Raw genomic sequence first — 19,250 nt, forward strand, 5'->3', positions numbered from 1 at the left:
ACTGTGCTAACTACAGCATAGCCAGGCCAGTGTGTCTTCCTTCCCCTCTGGTGTCATGGTAGCTTCTCTTCCCTTTCTGCTGGAGTAAGAGTAGAACTCTTGGGGCTGGAGAGATGGCTCTGGTTAAGAGTGCACACTGCTCTTGCAAAAGCCTAAGTTCAGTTCCTAGTGCCCATGTTGTCTAGTTTCAAGGGGATACAAAGCCTCTGGGATCCTTGGACTTACATGGATGTGCACATACCCAGAAACACACACAAAATTAAAACAACCCAGCTAAGGTTAGGGATATAGCTCATTACTAGGGTTCTTGCTCTACATATAACCAAGCAGTGTTACCTGCCTGTAATACTGTAGGAGAATACAAGATTGAAGTCATGCTTAACTACTTGGTGAGTCTGAGACCAGCCTGGATTACATACAGAAAATACCAAACCCCAGAGATTAAGCTTGACCGCCACACTTGTCATCCTTCCTTCCTCATCTCTTCCCAGCACGCCTGCAGCTGTAGCTCAGTAGTACAGTGCTCTCTCCTGGCCTTCATGGGTCAGGTCCTATTGCTAGGAAGAAAAAAAGCAAGCTTGGGCCATGCTTTAAAACGGGTTACAACCAAAATCCTGAGACAAAGTCTCACTATGTGGCCTATCGAGGTCTTCCTCCTTGTCATTGAGGCCTGGAATTACAGACGTGCTCTACCTTATCTGGCTTTCAAATTTTTTAATGGAAAAGAATAAAAACCACATGAAGTAAATTGTGTGTGCTAGATAACATTGTTGAAATAGGCCAATCTGAGTGACCGCTAACAAGGTGAAACGTTTATAAATGGTACTATTCAACCAGAAGGTTAAGGCTACATTTTTTAAAGATTTATTTATTTATTATGTATTCAGTGTTCTGCCTGCATGTATCCCTGCAGGCCAGAAGAGGGCACCAAATCTCATTACAGATGGTTGTGAGCACATGTGGTTGCTGGGAATTGAACTCAGGACCTTTGGAAGAGCAGGCAAAGCTCTTAACCACTGAGCCATCTCTCCAGCCCCATATGGCTACATTCTTAATTCCATGAAGATGACAGCTTTGAAAGAGCTGAGCTTCACTTTCAGTCATGTATAGTGAGTGATGCTCACTTAGGTAAACTTAACCCAAACCGCTATACTTTTATTCTATTAGATGAGGGAGGGGGCTGGAGGGAGAGCCTTGTGGTTAAAATGCTTCTTGCTCTTGCAGACCACCCAAGTTTGGTTCCCAGTCCCACATCAGGCAGCTCACAGCCATTCTCACTCCAGCTGCAGAGGATCCGGTGCCCTCTTTTGGCCTCAGCAGGCATTTGTACTCATGTGCACATAGCCCCCCCATACACATAATTAAAAATAAAGCAATTCTTTAAAAAAAAAAAAAAAACGTTTATTTTAGAGTGAGAACATGTCACTACTACTTCTAAATCCTGGTACAGTCAAGGTCAGCAGTTGGCATGGACACAGACCATGGTACACTTCAGTGATTTCATACTGAGTTGTATGTGATATAAAGGCACATTGTACTGGTAAAAAAAAAAAAAAAGTGTTAAATTCTTCAGCTTTTAAATTAGAATTTCATAAAGTGCTTATAAAAGCTTACAATAGTAATCAAATAGATACAGTTTCTGCAGCAAAGGCACCTGGAAGCTATTGGCACTTGGTGTCTGTCTCACCTTTTTTTCATTCTGGTTATTTTGAAGTCAAATCTTTTCCACTTAAATTTCCCTTAATAATTCATCTTTGGAACGGCCAGCCTGTGTATGGAATGAGGTAAACTCTAACTTGGCATTGTAAAGGTCAAATTTCAGGCAGTCTTAGGGATTTGGCAATTTTTATGTATAAACTCATTAATGATTTAAGTAGAATAGTATTCAGATGGCAAGTCTGGAGTCAGCAGAGCAATTCCAAGTCCACGATTGAAGATGGTGTTTTAAATACACGTTTTATCTTGAAGTTTTTCTGCTGTTTTCTCGGAGCCCTCTGGATATAAGATGATAGGTGCCACTGTTATAACATTCATCTTATCCACCTGAAGAATGCCTCTGAAATACAAGATAAGTCGTTGTCGCCAGTGTCACAGCCAGGAGGTTGTGTACACAGCCTCACTTTAAGGGTACAGTCCACCCTCCCTCTCATGGTTTATACAGGTCGTACAAACGCTTTAACCAAACACGCTGAGAGACAAGAAGGGAACAAAGATCACTGCCTGGTCCTGCAGGAAGGAGAGCACAGTCTTCAGGGAAAGAGCTGTCACCACCCTTGACAGGTGTAGGTTGGTGAAAGGGGAGACCTGACGACTTTCTAGTCACTGTCCACTGACACACAACCTCAGTCTCAAAATCCATGACACACAGTAGGTCTTCATATCAAACCAAGTGTCTCCCACTGAGCCCGCAGCCACGGTCATCTTAAAGTCCCAAGCGGACTGGCCACGAGCTGGTCGGACTGCTGCTCTGAGTTACTCCGTGGCGTACAACGGCAGTTTCCAAGCTGCATGCGCCACCTTATTGTGTGACGCAGCAGTCTGCTGATTCTCAATGACTCTGTCTTGCTCTACAACTCAGTCACCACCAGCTGCTGAGCACGTGAAAAGGCTGATGATTGAAATAAGTTACTGGCTCCTAACTTAGCGAAGGAGAAGCATAAGGGCCAGGCCAGGGAAGTTACCAAGCACACCAGATGCACGGATGATGCAGTCCCCTCACCTGTGTCATGTGTAAGCCAGGTGTGGTGGCACACCTCGAATCCCAATACTCAGGAGGCACAGACTGGAAGGTCATTCATGAATTCAAAGCCAGCCTAGTCTACATATGGAGACCCATCTAAAAATATCCAAACTGAACAACAAAAAGCAGGTACTCAAGACCGGAGTAACCCATCAACTAAGCAGTCACCAGGCCATCAGGAGGAACAGGTAATTAATGTTCCTAAACCTATTCCTGCCTGACAAGACTGACTGGAACTGCCATTCACAGGACCATTGTGCCTGGAGCCAGCCCTGTGCTTTGCAAGCCCAGCCAGTGTCTGAACAGCTAGTAGACTGTGCCAATATCTAATAGTGGGCAGCGACTGCATCTCTACAGGCTGTCTTTGCCCTTTCTTGGGCATTCGGCGGCATAAATTCCTGACCTGTAATGTGAGCACTGAGAGGAGTAATGAAGAGTGGAGTGGAATGAAAGAACCTGTTTGCCGATGGCCACAAGTAGCCAGTGAAATCTGACACTCAGGCTTGCTGGCACACATCTGTAATGCCAGCACTTGGGAGGTGGAGGTAGGAGGATCAAGAGTCCAAAGCCTTCCTCAGCTACATGGCCAAGTTTGGGGCCAGCCTGGGCTACATAAGACCCTGCCCCATACAAGCGGCAAAAGACATTTCTCTTTATAGCCCTGGCTGTCCTGGAACTCACTTTGTAGACTAGGCTGGCTTCAAACTTAAAGAGATCTGCCTGTTTTTGCCTCCTGAGTGCTGGTGTGTGCCACTACTTCCTGACTACAACTTACTTTTTTTTCAAATTTAGATAACATTTTTTTTTTCATTTATTTTACATACTAATCATTCTTCTCTCCCTCCTGTCCTCCCGTCCCCTCCTCTTTCCCATCCACCTCCCTCTCCATCTACTCCTCCATCTCCACTCAGAAAGGGACAGGCCTATAATGGGCTTGCACAAAGCATGGCACATCAAGTTGAGGCAGGACCAAGCTCTTCCTCTTATATTAAGATGGGGCCAGGTAATTCAGCATGGGGAACAGGCTACCAAAAGCCCGCTAAGCTCCAGGGAGAGGACCTGCTCTCACTGTTAGAACTTTTGCTAAGAGACCAAGTTACACAATGTCACACACTTGCAGAGGGCCTAGGTCGGTCCCATGCAAGCTCACTGACTGTTGGTCCAGCGTCCATGAGCTCCAGCTAGCTCAGGTTTGCTGTCTCTGTGGGTTCCCCCATCATGACCCCCCTGGATAGTAAAATCCATCCTCCCTTTCTTCAGAAGGCTCTTAGAGCTCAGCACAGGGCCTGCCTGTGTCCTTCAGTTACTGGATAGAGTGTCTCAGATGGCAATTAGGGCAGTCACCAATCTGATCGTAGCAGACAGCCATATAACTTACTTTCTAATAGTAAAGATTAATAATGTCTCAAACACATGAAGTACTTACTTGTTCTCACAAACTGGGAAAAGAACCTTTAACACGGCTATGACCCCCGCTGCTCCTAAAACTCCAACCACCATGACGTTCAGAAACATGAAGAACACCGGGAACACACTGCCCCAGAATCGACAGAGTGCTTTCCTGAGCTTTTCCATCCACTGGCACATTACCTGGGAAAAAAGTTTTGATCAGAAAGGCCAGTACCATAAAGTAAAATTGAAAATTTCTATTTTCTTTTGAGATGGGGGTCTCTCTATGTAGCCCGGCTGGCCTGGACCTTACTATGTAGACCAGGCTGGCCTCAAATTCATAGAGATCTACCTGCCTCTACCTCCCAAATGCTGGGATTAAAGGTGTGTGCCACCATGCCTGGTAAAATTTCTTAGTGTTTTGGGTTTGAGTGACAGAAACAACTTGTGTCTTGATTATAATAGTGTTATGTATATGTCAAAGCCAACTCAATAAAATAAGAAAGAAACCTGTTTTGGGATAAATAGCGCAAAAATTAGTGCTTTTCCTTAGTTCCACAGTGATGGGATGGGGTGACTGAGGGACATACATAAATAACATGACAAAAAATTTATTTTAAAATGTACCCAAAGAAAATCTTTTACAATCTTAAAAATTATGTTCCCAAGACACATGTGCAAAAAATGTTTATCCTGCTGCCTAGCTACAAATCAAGGGAGTATGAATGCTGGTAGACTAGTGAACGATCCCCTGTTGCCGGGAGAAGACAAGAAGAAGAAACAAATGCCACAGCTTTTAGAACGGGGAAGGTCCATGGCTCTAGAGATGTTTCAGGAACCAAATATGGGCACTGATCACCTGGGCTGTGAAGACAGTCTGCTCTGAGGCTGACCTGCTGGGAGGTGGGGGATAGAGGTGCCACAGTGCACACTACCCACCTAGTCAAGACTCCCGCAACCCAAATCAGCAATCTGACCTTCAGTGAGAATTACCTGCACAGACCTTTGGGAGCAGAACTGTATCAACAGATGGTGTATACAAGGTGAGACTCGAGAACGAGCTGTGGAACTGAAGATTCCCAACCTCATGAAACCCAAGGCCTTGATAATCATGATCTGACTCTGTCATTAAATGAGCTTTTATAGAAGAAGATTGGAACACTTTGAATACCACATTAAGATCATGGCTGGCAAGGTAGCTCATGAGGAACTTGTGGCCAAGCCTCATGACCTGAGTGTCTCTGGGGCCAGCTCCTGAAAGCTGTCCTCTGGCAGGTGCCCCAGAATAATGAGTGAGTCAGGTGCAGTGACTTACACCTCTAGTTACAGCTCTGAGGAGACGGGACAGGAAGATCTTTATGAGTCTGAGCTCAGCCTAGGCTATAAACTAAACAAGCAAAACAAACTAAACAAAATAAAACTATAATGTACCCATCATTAATAATGATCCAATGTTTTAATCTTTATGGTTTCATCTTCATTTTAAGGACACATTTATCTTCCTCACTATAAACATAACTGCTTATAGCAAAACAACATCAAGATAACACCAATGTTAGATTTACCTTGTATGAAGATGGAGGCTCTGCTCTGAGAGGCGTCTCGGGCAATTTGCCAGGTAATGCATTTCCCTCTACGGTGGTCTCCACATTCCCAGCGAGGTAATGGCTGGTGGTCTGCAATGAACTAATGCTTTCTACTGAAGAGGGAGAACAAAGTCATCAAAATGCTAGCAGCGTGCTGGCGTCTTCTCCAAGCCCGAACATAGCACACCAGTGACATTTGTAACTACTGTCCTAACATATATTCCACCATTAAAGAACAAGAATTTTATTTATTTTTTTAACACCAGAAGAAGAAAGGTACGCAGACCACTATAAGGGTAAGGGGCTACAGAACTTATGGTTTTGTCACACAGAAAGCCCGCATTTTCAGTTCTGGTGGGCATGGAGCTCACCCCTTGTAATCCAAGCACTTGTGAAGCAGGAGCAGCACAAATTCAAGGTTACCCTGGTCTACCTATCACATTACAGAACAGGCTGGGCTATGGTAAGACCCTGTCGAAAGAAAGGAAGGAAATCAGACAGGAGGGATGGATGGGTGGAGGGAGGCAAGGAAGGAAGGAAAAAGAAAGAAAGAAAGAAAGAAAGAAAGAAAGAAAGAAAGAAAGAAAGAAAGAAAGAAAGAAAGAAAGAGAAAAGAAAAGGGAATAAAATGTAAAAGTTCTACCAGGTGTAGTGGTCTACAGAGTGAGTTTCAGGATAGCCAGAGCTATAGAGAAACCCTATCTTCAAAAACCAAAACAACAAAATAAAAATGTAAAAGTTCTGCTTTGGTCCCACTTTTGGAGTACCTTTTTAAAGAAGCCTATTTATGAATATATTAAATAAGTAAAGATATATAGCAGCATTTGTATGTAATGACAAAAATGTTTAGGAGCATATAGAGACCAGAGGGCTGGCCCTGGTTAGAAGTCCAGCTGCTCTTCCAGAAGACCCGAGTTCAGTTCCCACTATCCACCTTGTGACTCCAGCTCCAGGGATCGGACTCTTTTTTTGGCTTCTGAGGTACACACACACACACACACACACACATGCACGCACACATGACATACACACACATAAATAAAAATCTTTTAAATACATAAGGCAAGCTTGGGTGTGGTGCATGGCTTTAATACCAGCACTCGGGAAGCAGAAACAGAGGCAGGTGAATCTCTGAGTTTGAGTTCCAAGACAGCAAGGGTTACAAGGAAAAACCCTGTCTTGGAAAAAAACAAAACAAAACAAAAAAAGCATATGAGGCAAAATAATTTCATTAATATTTTAAATAATGGTCTTTAAAATTACCTTCTTTGGAAAAGTTGGGAAGGGTAAGTAAAATGTCACTGTCTTGGGAAAGAGAATAAAGCATGCTTTCTTCCAAAGGAAGGGAAAAGTTTGAATGTCTGAGTATTCTCTGGTTCTTAACTAAAATGTCAATTTCAGTAACATCCTTTTGTTGAGCCTATGAAAGAAAAAATACATACCTTTTACTTTAAATAATGCTCTAGAGTTTAAAAGTGAACTTTCCTCCTTGATCTATGCCCCCACGCCCGCTGTGAGGCGTTTACACCTGCAAGGCCGCTTCATTCACACCATTGAGGAAACAGCAGCAGAACTATGAACCAATCAAGTCCCTTCACTTTGTTTGCTGATGCTCATCACATTTTAAATGATATAAAGGTATATGAATGTGAGATCTCTTAAAAATGTAAAAATAACAAAAATCCTAAATATGGTTAAAACCAGACAATTCTAAAGTACTGTGGTAGCATAAATGAGAATGGCCCCCACAGGCTCGTTTGTCTTAATGATTGGTCCCCAGTTAGTGGAACTGTTTGGGAAGGATTAGGAACTGTGGCCTTGTTGGAAGAGATGCGCCCTGGGGGTGAGCTCTGAGGCCCAGTCTCTCTCAGTCTGTCTCTCCTCTCCGCCCTCTCTTCCCTCTTCCCCTTTCCTCCTCTTCCTCCTCCTCCTTCTCTTCTTCTGCTCCCCTTCCCCCCCTTTCTCTGCCTGAGGATCAAGATACAGCTCAGCTCTCAACTACTTCTTTAACACCATGTCTGTCTGCCTATTGCCACACTTCCCATCATGATGATCATGGACTAACTAACTAACCCTCTGAAACTGTAAGCAAGCACCAATTAAATGTTTTCTTCTTGGTCATGGTGACAGTATCTTCACAGCAATAGAAAAGTAACTAAGAGAGGAACCTTCTTCACTGAGTCAGAAACAAAACACCACCTGCACACACAGCACGATTCACCCCCAGTTAACAAGCACAGTGTCTCACTTGTCTTCCATCAATCTCTACCACCTCTTCTTGAATAACAATTAGCTGTGAACTGGAGCCAGATGTCATGGGCCACTCATGAACTAAGATCCTTACAGTGACAATTCCAAAATATTCTTTCTCCTCCAAATTTTCCAGATTTTCACTCTTCACTATTAAGAGAGAGAGAGAAAAAAAAAAACAACAACAGATTTTAGAAAAAAAAAACTGCCATTGAAGCTTTTATTGTGGTTGGTGATTTCTATGACATTTACTTGGAACAAGACAGCAACAAACACATTTTATTGGTTTCCTTCATTCTTGACCTTAACAGCCTCAGGTTTATGAAAGCAGAGATGAGCTGGCAAGTTCTTCCAGTGGCTCCCACTCATTAGACAAGGAAATGCTTTCTGATCTGCAGAATGTGCCATGCGTGCTACAGGGGCAGGTGGCACCTCTGCTTTGGTTTCGTATTGGCTGCCAGCGGAGAGTGACACAGCCACAAGACAGTCAGTCCCACGGGCACAAAATGTGCAGTTATGTATTCACCCGCAAGATCCAGCCTGAGAGAAGAGCCAACGTGCAAACTGTGTGGCTTTACTTTTGACATTCCTTTTTTTCTTTTTTCTTTTCTTTTTTTGAATGTTCTCTATCCTTTGCACCCAGTAGGTGACTTTTCACAGCTGGAGAGGATGGGAGTAGGGAGAGGGTGATCCTTTTGTCTTGCCGATGGAGAATATGTGACCATATCTCACTGCACACATGTATGAATAGATTAACAATAACAAAAGCCCAGACAGTGACCTCTCATCGCAGTAGCCAGCTTTCAAGGAGTGCCCTCAATGATGCTTGCTGCCAGGCATGGACACCCTTGCTTAACCCCTACCTCCGAGGGCCCAGTCACTGCTCTTCACAAGTCACAGAACACCAGTGACACCTCTCATATTCTTTATTTTATTCAAATTAAATGGTATATCCCAACATAGTATTGTCTGACTCCTTAAACAACAAAAACCTTAAAGTTTAAAAAGAAAAACGGGGACTAAAGGATAGCTTAGTAGTTAAGAGCACTTGCTGCTCTTGCTGAGGATCTGGGATCAGTTCTCAGAGCCCACAAGGTAGCTCACAACTGCCTACTACTTCAGTTCCAGGAGCTCCAACATTTTCTTCGGGCCTCCTTGGACACCGGGCACACAAGTGGTACACAGATGTACACACAGATAAGACATCATACACATAAAAATAAATGAATCTTTAAAAAGAAAAACATTCTGTTGACAGACGATGAAAAGAAATAAAGTAGGAGCCGTACACACATTCATTCATGCATGCACACAAAATCTCTGTCTTCTACAATTGCGATGAGAACCTCTCCAAGACGTGAGCTTTGCTAGCCCATATCTATGCCCACTCTTACACTGTTAACTTACTGGAAGCTACATGTCAGTCTCATGAAGGAACAGGCAAACTATTAATAATCAACAGAGTTTAAAAGCCTTACCTTACTATTACAGAAATAATCTATCACATTAAAGTGGAACTTTAAGGCCGGGCGGTGGTGGCGCACGCCTTTAATCCCAGCACTTGGGAGGCAGAGGCAGGCGGATCTCTGTGAGTTCGAGGCCAGCCTGGTCTACAAGAGCTAGTTCCAGGACAGGAACCAAAAGCTACGGAAAAACCCTGTCTCAAAAAAATCAATCAATCAATCAATCAATCAATCAATCAATCAATCAATAAAGTGGAACTTTATCACATCCAGCACTAAGTTAGTATTAATAATCAGAGCAACGTTGCGAACAATTAGTAGTACTCACCTATCAAAGTCTGACAGTGCATCCGGGTTATACCACTACTTACAGGCAAATCATTTACATACACCTGTCCATTCTCATAGGTTATGTTAAGAACAACCTTAAAATCAAACAGCATATACATTAATCCAATCGTTTATAAATGCCAATAATCTCTTCATGTCAAACTACATTATCTAACTATGTATATGGTAGGTATTACAGATTAGATGTGTTGGAGGCTGAGTATCATGGTGTGGTGATGCTCTGGTGGGGACCTCTAAGGTACAACCCTTAGTGGCAGATGTGGAATCCCTGGGGCAGTATCTTCACAGGGACTTGTGGGACCCCAGGCCCTCTCCTATTTGGTGTGTGGCAATGTAAACTTTTATTCTCAAGTGAGGTCCTGTCACTGTGGTACCATCTGCCACAAGAGCAGAGACAAACCAATGCCAGCAATATGCCATTGAACCTCTGTGACTAAGTTAAACAAGAAAAGCCTTTTGGGTTTTGTTTAGGGCTTTTGTTTCGTTTGGCTTGCTTTTTAAAATTTATTTATTTTTGTTTTATTTGTATGGATGTTTTGCCTGCATGTGTGTCGGTGAACCATGTGTGTGCAGTGCCTAAGAGGCAAAGAGGATCCTAGGATCCCTGGAACTGCAGTTACATGTTGAAGGCTTGGATGACCCAAGGCTTTCCCTGAGACCCTGGTGTATGGAGAAGGAACAATGCTCCTTCTCTAAATTGTGAGTATGCTTGGCAGAGCCAGTAACGGCCCAGGGTCAGGTCCTTGGAAGAGATGTGGCTTCCAATCCTGAGAACCCCACCCTTCCTATCCTAAGGGGCTGCAGTTATCAGTCCCAGGCCCACCTTCCAACACCTGTGAAATATCCTGTGTTCCCTTGTGCGGCATTGCTCGGTTAGCTTCCTGCTAACTTCTTCCCACAGATTTTTACTGACACTGTCCCGTTTCTCTCCTAAAAACCACACACATGATACTGTACTTCTTAATAAGCTTGCCTAGCATAAGACACAGTTTATGCAAAACCTCCTGACCCCAATTTTTCTTTATCTTCTCCCCTCCTTAGGACCCTGTTGTCAGCTGCCATGTGGGTGTGCTGGGAATCAAACATGGATCCTCTGCAAGAGCAGCCAGTGCTCTTAAGAAATGAGCCATCTTTCCAGCCCTTGGGTTTTGGTTTAAGACAGTCTCACTATTTAAGAAGGCTGCGCTGACTTATAACTTAAGGCAAGTCTTCTGCTTCAGCCTCCAGAGTACTGGGATTACAGGCATGAGCTGCTATTCCCAGCCTCATTAGAGAAGCAGGTAACCAGGTCAGTTACAGTCTGGTTATTTAACTAGTTATGTCTAGTTATAGACATAGCTATTCCTTCAGAAGGTAGCTTGCCTCAGCCATTTCACTGTGATAACAGAAAGTGTTCTAATACAATCAGTAAAAATTCCTGGCTAAACGTTACACTAAAAATATAGTCAAAAGGAGACAAACCTGTTCTTTAGATACCTCCCCATTGTCTCTCAGGGTAGTTACATTAATTCTGATGCCATCCTGCAAAACAAATATATAGGTTGGGTAGATACACATTTACAAGCTGAAAACAACCCAGTTCTTTAAAAACATTATTTGCTATTATGGTATGTGTACACATGAGTGCAGGCACACATACCAAGGTGCACGTGTGGAGTCAGAGGACAATTTTTGGGAGTCCGTTCTCTCCTTCCACATTTGGGTTCTGGGATCAAACTCAAGTGGGCCAGGCTTTGCAGCAAATGCTTTTACTTGCTGAACCATTTATCTATAGAGAATAACCAGTCCTTTTTTCATTGCTTCTGTTACTATTACTTTAAAATTTATTTTTATTACTTTAAATTAGGGATGTGTGTGTGCATGTGCGCATGCGAGTGCAGGTGCTCTCGGCTGTAAGAGGCATGGGCTCCCAGAGAGCTGGAGTTTAAACAGAGAACGTTCTTCGTGCCCACTACCCCACCCCACAGAGGAAATCCCTGTTCTGGTCTCTACTCATTTCCCACTTTTCTTTGCAGGTTTACTAGCTGAGTCTTAGTAAACAATGCACTGCTTAGCTTTATGTTTCTGAGTCTTATAGAAGCAGAGCCGTTTACCTGGAGCTAACTTCCTTCATTGAAGTCACTCACGTGTGCAGCAACAGTCACTTCCTTCCAAGGATATGTGAGGATCCTCAGTTCACTTTTCCACTGCCCATGAATACCCAGTGGTTTCTTATCGAATCCACTCTGACCCTGCTTGGGCACAGCTCTTGGGCGTCTGCAGCAGGCACTCCTGCTGTTGCTCAAGGGCTGATCAACAGCCATCTCCCCAGATACTTATATTTACTGATGGCGTTTCTGTAGACAAGCACTACTGGCCACAGGGACCTGTTACTGTTAATCGAAAGCTTTTCTATTAAGACTGGGGATGTGGCCAATTGGTCTGGTATGTCTGGGAGTGGTGACTGCGTTATGACAAGGCTTGGCAGTGAGTACCCTTTCCTGCTGAGCCATCTCACCACAGCACACTGCCCCCCAGCCCTTTCTCTGTGAGACAGGGTATGTCTGTAAGGGCATCTCCAGAGATTTAAGATTCATTCTGAATGTGTTGAGAGGACCAGATCACAAACTACTTAGGATTGAATATAAAGAGAAAAGGGAGAAACCCAGCTGAGTACCAGCTATCCTTTCTGCTTCCTGATGCACATTTGCTCTACCAGGTACTTCCCGCTCCTCTTGCTGGGCCTTCACCCCTGCTTCCTGACTACAGGTGCTCTCTACCAGGTGCTTCAAGCTCCTCTTGCTAGGACTTCACCCCTGCTTCCTGACTACAGGTGCGCTCTACCAGGTGCTTCACACTCCTCTTGCTAGGACTTCACCCCTGCTTCCTGACTACAGGTGTGCTCTACCAGGTGCTTCACGCTCCTCTTGCTGGGCCTTCACCCCTGCCTCCTGACTACAGGTGTGCTCTACCAGGTGCTTCATGCTCCTCTTGCTGGGTCTTCACCTATCATGGGAGGATCTGCTGAACAGAGGCCATTCTTCTTCTATGAGCCCAGAAAAAGCCTTTGAGAATCTTTTTAATAGCTCTGCTTTTCAAGAATACACACCACACTTAGTAACTTACTGAATTTACATCTTACTGTTTTATTAGGAACATCATGGGTTATAAAAAGATGAAAGACACAGATGTGTTTTGTTTTCTCCCAAAAAACCAAGTTCAATTCTTTTTCTAGAGATATGGAAGCATACTTCAATAGTGGAGCCTAAGAAAGTTCACGGCCCTGGGCTCAGTCTCTAGCACAGGCACAAGTAAACACTTTTGAGTGTGGTGTGTCTGCACACAAGTGAATGTGTGCATGCATACACCAATTTTTTTTGAAATCTTTAGTGATTTAACATGCGTGTACTCACACACATATACAATTTGTTGTGATACTTTTGAATGCTTTCATTGTCAATAGAGAACTGTACCTCTTACTTTCATCTAACATTAAATTTAGATCCAAGTCACAGCTCTTCCTCCGAGAACTTAAAAAAAATTAACCTTTATTTTTATTTTATGTGCATGGGTGCTTTCCAAAAGTGAAATGAAGACCTAGAAAGGGAGAGAGGAAACCGTGAAGTCACTAGGACCTAGCCCACAGTACTGCAGGCTTAACCTTGCAGGTAAGATACCTTTTTCTGACTGCGTGGGTAGGTGCAGATGCTTCTTGGGTTCCTAAGTGACGAAGAAGAACCTTCAAAATTGTAAAAGAGAGGAAACAAGCCCGTATCTCCACAACTTTAAAATCCCAATATTTATTCTTGGTGCTTGCTATTTTTACCCAGAAGCAGCTGTGGCTCATGTACAACTTTATATACAAGTGTGTGTTAGTGCAATATCCAGAATGTGTCCAAACCGACACTGCAGCATGTGTGTAATTTCTGTACCCAGAGGAGTTAAAGCATGGCTCTAAAGCTTTAAAAGTAAAATGAAGGGCTGGAGAGATGACTCAGGGGTTATAAAAGCACTTGTTACAAAACGCGATGACCATGGGAAACACAGACACCACAAGGTTGTCCTCTGACCTCCACTTCTGTGGCATACAGCCCTGCTCCAACATCATACATACATAACAAGTAAAATTTTACAAACAGAACGTGGCATTTATCATGTCAGTCACTTCTGTATTTAGTGTGTTCCCACCGAAATAGTAAGGTATTCAATCTCCTAAGTTTCAGGTCATTTGGGGAAAACTCGAATTTTATAATCTCCAAACTTCTTCCGTCTGTGCAAATGAAGAAGGCAAACGTGGCAACAAAGTAAAAAACGGGCTGTCTCTGAATATTGTAAAGCCATGGTTCTCCGAGTCAGCCAGGTAGAGTCACCTGCAAGACTTGTGACGCCGAGCTATTGAATCCGGTTCCCCAGTGATGCCGAAGCTCATCTCTGACCCATGACGCACCAACGACCCCTCAACTAATATCCAATAAAATTCCACGCCGGGAAACGCGAGTTCTGCCTCTCCCATCGCCAGCCGGAGTTGCCCCGCGGCCGGGAAAGGCGCTCCCTCCTGATGGCGACAGAGCAGACACAGGTGGCCAGGAAAGCTGCTAAGTGGGCAGCGCCAACATCGCCAGGCCCAAGGGCTGGGCTCTAACCCAAGAAGCAGCCATTACCCAAACGCCCGAGGTCACTGGCGACCGCGCACTTTTGACAGCAAAGCCTGGCAGGACTGGCGACAGTTCGGTGGCTGGAGGCGAGACCACTCTCAAGGATGCCTGCGCGCCTTCCTCGCGCTCTCCTGCGGGCGGCCCACCCCGCCCGGCACCCCGGAGAGCCTCCCCTTCTCTCGGGGCGCCCAGATCCTGTCCTGCCCGGCCCCAGCCCATCCGCCTGCCGGAGGAGACAGCGTCGCAGCGACCGGCCTCCCGAAGGTCCGCAGAGGAGCGGCCCGCTGCGCCCGCCCTGCCCTACCTTCGGGGCTGTGGACGGCGGCATAGGCACGCTGGTGGTCAGCGACCCTGCGGCAGGCAGCGCCACGAACAGCAGCAGCCGGACGGGCAGCGGCGCCGATAGGGCGCCCTCCATCTTGGACAACACCGGCGGCGGGAGGTGAGGGCGTGGAGGCCGGGGAAGGGCGAGGCCGCGGGGAGGGGCGGGGCCTGCAGGCGGGAGGGGCGGGGCCGCAGGGAGGGGCGGGGCGGACTCAGCTAGTAGGCTAGCTGAACTGCTGAGGTTGCCTAAGACTTTGCCAGTCAAAAGCTGAGTCGAGTTTGGCACATCCTCTGCTTGATGCTGGGAAGTGCTTCCCACAAAACAAATGCAGTTCTTTTCGATGCCAATCCTTTTGGAGAGGTGTTTTTGTTTCCTCTTCTCTTTCGAAGCAGAACCTCATGTAGCCTAGGCTGGCCTAAATCCTCAGTGCTGGAATTACAGGAGTGCTCCACCCTCTCACCTCCTCAACCCCGCTATTACTTTTTCACTGGTATCATTAATATGTTCATTTACAAAATGAAAGCACAGGTAGTGTTTTATAAGCTGTTATGAACGAAAAATAAAACATTTAAGATTTGGAGGGGTATTCTCTCTTTTTTTTTCTTCACAGATTCTCACTATGCAGCTCTTGCTGGCCCAGAGCTCACTTTATACACCAGACTGGCATCCAACTTGCGATAATCCTGCCCCTGCATCCTTCGTGTTGAGACTACAGCCCAATGCTAACTTAGCAGTTGCCACCTTTGGCGATAGACGAGAATTTCTGAAGTAGTTCTATGAAGTTATGGAGCCTCCTTATGTCCCCAAGTATCTGATTTAATTAGCAGTTTGCACTAGGGCTGGGAAACAGATTTCAATTCCCCAGAGGGCTTGTTGTAGGTCAAGATTGAGGACCTGGCCCTCCCCTTGAGTATTACATCGTACCATTGGTAATGAGAGAAAGCGCTCCTGGTTGAAGCCCAGTGCACATATGTCCACACCCTGCTCTGTTATTTTTCTACCTATGAAATGAAGGTGTAGCCTTTTCTGTGACCTGTTAATTTTTAAAATTTTACATAAATGGGTTGTGAGCCACCATGTAGGTGCTGAAAATCAAACCCACGCCCTCTTTTTGTTTGCTTGTTTGCTTTTGTTTTTTCGAGACAGGGTTTCTCTGTACCTTTGGATAGCTCTTGTAGACCAGGCTGGTCTCAAACTCACAGAGATCTGCCTGCTTCTGCCTCCCGAGTGTTGGTATTAAAGGCATGCGCCACCGCAGCCCGGCCTGAGTCCTCTTTAAGAGCAACAAGTGGTCTTAACTGCTGAGCCATCTCTCCAAACTCTTATTTAAAAATTTTACATCTATGTGGAGGGGATTCAGGTGGAGGTAAGGGGCAACATGCTGGGGCCAGGTCTCGGCTTCTCCCACATGGGTTATGGGAATCTAACACGGGTCATTAGACTTGGCAGAAAAACAATCCTAATTGCTCTGAGCCTCAGGGAGGGGCTGGAATATTTGGGCTGGGAAGAGTAGAAATAGGCTCTAGCTTTGAGGCTATCAAGAAGCCATTAGCCATGGTAGGTGATTTCCCCACTGCTACTTTAGAGTCACCCACACTCTCATCAGTTACCTCTCACTTGTGTAAACCCAATAAACTCAATGATTGCCCAGGGTGAACTTCAGTGGAATTATATTTTGGTTTTCCATGGACCTTAGAAATAGGGGATAGAAGGTCACAGCTCCCCCAGGGAAGGAATTTTCACAATACAGGACTGCATACTGGTTGAGAAGTTTTTGTAGATATGGCCTGTTAGGTAGAATAAGGAAGTTACTTAGTCTTTGAAATAAAACCTTTGCTGTGAAAGAGGACATCCTTCTATTTTTGAAGTCATTTTCCTCTTACCACCTCTCCCATCTGCCTTATTTTTAAACCACAGCAAACTGCTAAGTAGCTAGTCAGACTTGAAGGTCATTGAGGAGGGACCCACTCCGCAGAATCAGCAGCCTGTAAAACCAGGAAATAGAGCCGGCAGTGGTGGTACCCGTGTTTAATCCCAGCACTGGGAGGCTGAGGAAGGTGACTCTTTGTAAATTCAAGGCCAGCCAGGGCTACACAGAGAAACCCTGTCTTGAAAAACCAAAAAAAAAAAAAAAATTGACAGAGTGCTTGAAAGCCCTGGGTTCATTGCCAGCACTGACTGTGGGATCATGGAGATAGCGCAGCTGATAAAGGCTCTCATTGCCCGTCTGAAAGCCTGACTTCAACCCTTGGGAGCCACACGATGGAGAGAACCAACTCTTTGCAAGTTATCCTCTGATATCTGTGTACCCACTATGGTTCTAGTGCGCGCACACACAAAATGTGTGAATAAAATAAAATGTGAATAATAATAAAAAAAAAAAAACCGGGCTGGAGAGATGGCTCAGTGGTTAAGAGCACTGTCTGCTCTTCCAGAGGTCCTGAGTTCAATTCCCAGCAACCACATGGTGGCTCCAAACCATCTGTAAAGAGATCTGGCACCCTCCTCTGGCGTGTGGCAGAAAGTTGTATACATAATAAATAAATCTTTAAAAAAAAAAAAACCCACTGGGTGTGGTAGATCATGACTGTAACCCAGAGTTGGAAGGTGAAGGCAGGTCATTCTTGGCTATAATGCTGGACTACATGAAACCTTGTCTCAACAAAGAAAAAAAGAGTTAACGGCAATGAACCTGTCAATCACCTGGACAGGAAAACCATCCCTCAGGAAAGCCGTCTCTCTGGTCATTGTCTACTTTCACCCCTTGAGTGTTTCCTTTGCAATGGTTCATTTCTGACTGTCAACCTCTAGAGTGCACTTTACTTTGTAATAATACATCTACATCCTCCTTACGTTGTGTGTCTCTGAATACTTTTTGACAGAGATAACTGGGGCTAACAGGAGACCAGAATGAGATTCCCTATAACAAAACTAAAAACTGGTCAAATGTTCACTTAACTAACTTCACAACTACTATGAGATACAGTACATTGTACTCACTTACAGATGGACTCTACAATGAAGCCCCGCCCACTTCTGTGGTCTATCTAGAACCACTGGTCATTTCAGTCTGTGTTAAACTTCTGGAATTAAAAACGAGTCTAGAGAACTGGAGAGATGGCTCAGCAGCAGAGAGCATTGCTCTTCCAGAGGATCAGAACTCAGTTCCCAGGGTCCACCATGGGTGGCTTACATCACCTGTAACTAGCTCCAAGGGATCCAAGGCCTTCTGACTTTGCACATGCAGACACAGACACATACATACACACACAAACCATTTAGAAAATGAATTTAGAGTTCAGAAAAAAAGACCATGAGGAGTGCAGAATATATGGAAAAGGTCCCAAAGTACTACATGCGCGTGACAAGGTAGTGGGGAGATAAGGCTGCCGCTTTGCAGTAGAGCTCTTTCTATAATCAGACAGTCCACTCTTTCTTTCACTGTCTCCACTGGTAGATGAGCTCCAGGAAGGAGTGGCCAAACTTTAAAGCATGGAGCCACCTCAAGTAGATACTTAGTTGACATCTATTCTTTGAACAAATAATGACCAAGTCATTAAAGGTGTTATTTGATAATGAACAACTTTACTATTTGTATAGCATGGTTTCCTTTAGGTCCCATATATTATATGCATATATAAATCACATTGTTTGAAAAATAAAACTACCACAACTATGAGTCAATAATCCCTCCAGAAAACAAACAAATCCCCCAATTTTGAACATACCTTGTTGAAAGGTTCTACTTGCTCTCCATCAAGTAGAAAACTCAGTTTGCTTCACCTGACATTAATATGCAAAGTCAAGAATTAACTTGGCAGTTGCTTACCTGACTACTAATAAACCTATCAGTATTAATGCAATATGTATTTTGATCTTCTTCTGAGTCAGCTCACGTCAGCTGGATTTATTTGAGCACAAAACCCTCCAAGGGTTCGATTTACCTAATATATCCAGCCATTCTGATTTGGGGTACATTTGATGCACTTTGATCTTTGAAGCAGAAAATATTTGAAACATCTAATAGCTTGGAAAGTGAAGTATGTAAGACACAAAACACATTTTTAATTGATCATTAATAATAACCTTTAACGCCGGGCGGTAGTGGCACACGCCTTTAATCCCAGCACTCGGGAGGCAGAGGCAGGCGGATCTCTGGGAGTTCGAGGCCAGCCTGGTCTACAAGAGCTAGTTCCGGGACAGGCACCAAAGCTACAGAGAAACCCTGTCTCGAAAAACCAAATAAATAAATAAATAAATAAATAAATAAATAAATAAATATAACCTTTAATCAAAAAACTAAAAAAAAAAAACCCTTTCAGTCCAAATGTGGATACATCTGATTCTTAAGCAACCAATTTCAGTGTTGTTTTCATCATTTTCACAATCAAAATTTGAATTTATTATATTTATCATTTTCTGTTATGTAAAGCAAGCTTGCCACTTAAGGGAAATCTGGGGCTTGCTCAGTGTCTGATTGAAATTTCTGGGACAGAGTGAGTCATGGGGTTG

General features: G+C 44.3%; 1 protein-coding gene across 2 annotated transcripts; it reads right to left on the reverse strand.

Moving 5' to 3' along the window:
• Positions 1–1,384: 1,384 nt before the first annotated feature.
• On the reverse strand, positions 1,385–14,880 carry Ginm1 (glycosylated integral membrane protein 1). Of its 2 annotated transcripts, none has more exons than XM_057763013.1 (8): positions 14,718–14,880; positions 11,241–11,300; positions 9,757–9,853; positions 7,964–8,115; positions 6,979–7,135; positions 5,695–5,825; positions 4,167–4,330; positions 1,385–2,056 (listed from the first exon to the last, which is right to left on the reverse strand). In XM_057763013.1, exons 1-8 carry the CDS (start codon positions 14,829–14,831, stop codon positions 1,945–1,947), a joined length of 987 nt encoding a protein of 328 aa, XP_057618996.1. In that variant the 5' UTR covers positions 14,832–14,880; the 3' UTR covers positions 1,385–1,944. The 2 variants fall into 2 exon arrangements, with proteins under 2 accessions (XP_057618996.1, XP_057618995.1); XM_057763012.1 differs by having other exon boundaries at positions 5,695–5,828.
• Between the last annotated feature and the right edge of the window lie 4,370 nt (positions 14,881–19,250).

The sequence above is a fragment of the Chionomys nivalis genome, chromosome 2 (genome assembly GCF_950005125.1).
Source record: "Chionomys nivalis chromosome 2, mChiNiv1.1, whole genome shotgun sequence".
Classification (NCBI taxonomy): Eukaryota; Metazoa; Chordata; class Mammalia; order Rodentia; family Cricetidae; genus Chionomys; species Chionomys nivalis.

Coding starts and splice junctions, on each gene's coding strand:
- Ginm1 (XM_057763012.1), bottom strand. CDS start 14,831: ATGGAGGGCGCCCTATCGGCGCCGCTGCCCGTCCGGCTGCTGCTGTTC. Junction 8,116..9,756: donor GCACTGTCAGACTTTGATAG/GTGAGTACTACT, acceptor CTCTCTTAATAG/TGAAGAGTGAAAATCTGGAA. Junction 5,829..6,978: donor TCCCAACTTTTCCAAAGAAG/GTAATTTTAAAG, acceptor CTCCCTCTTCAG/TAGAAAGCATTAGTTCATTG.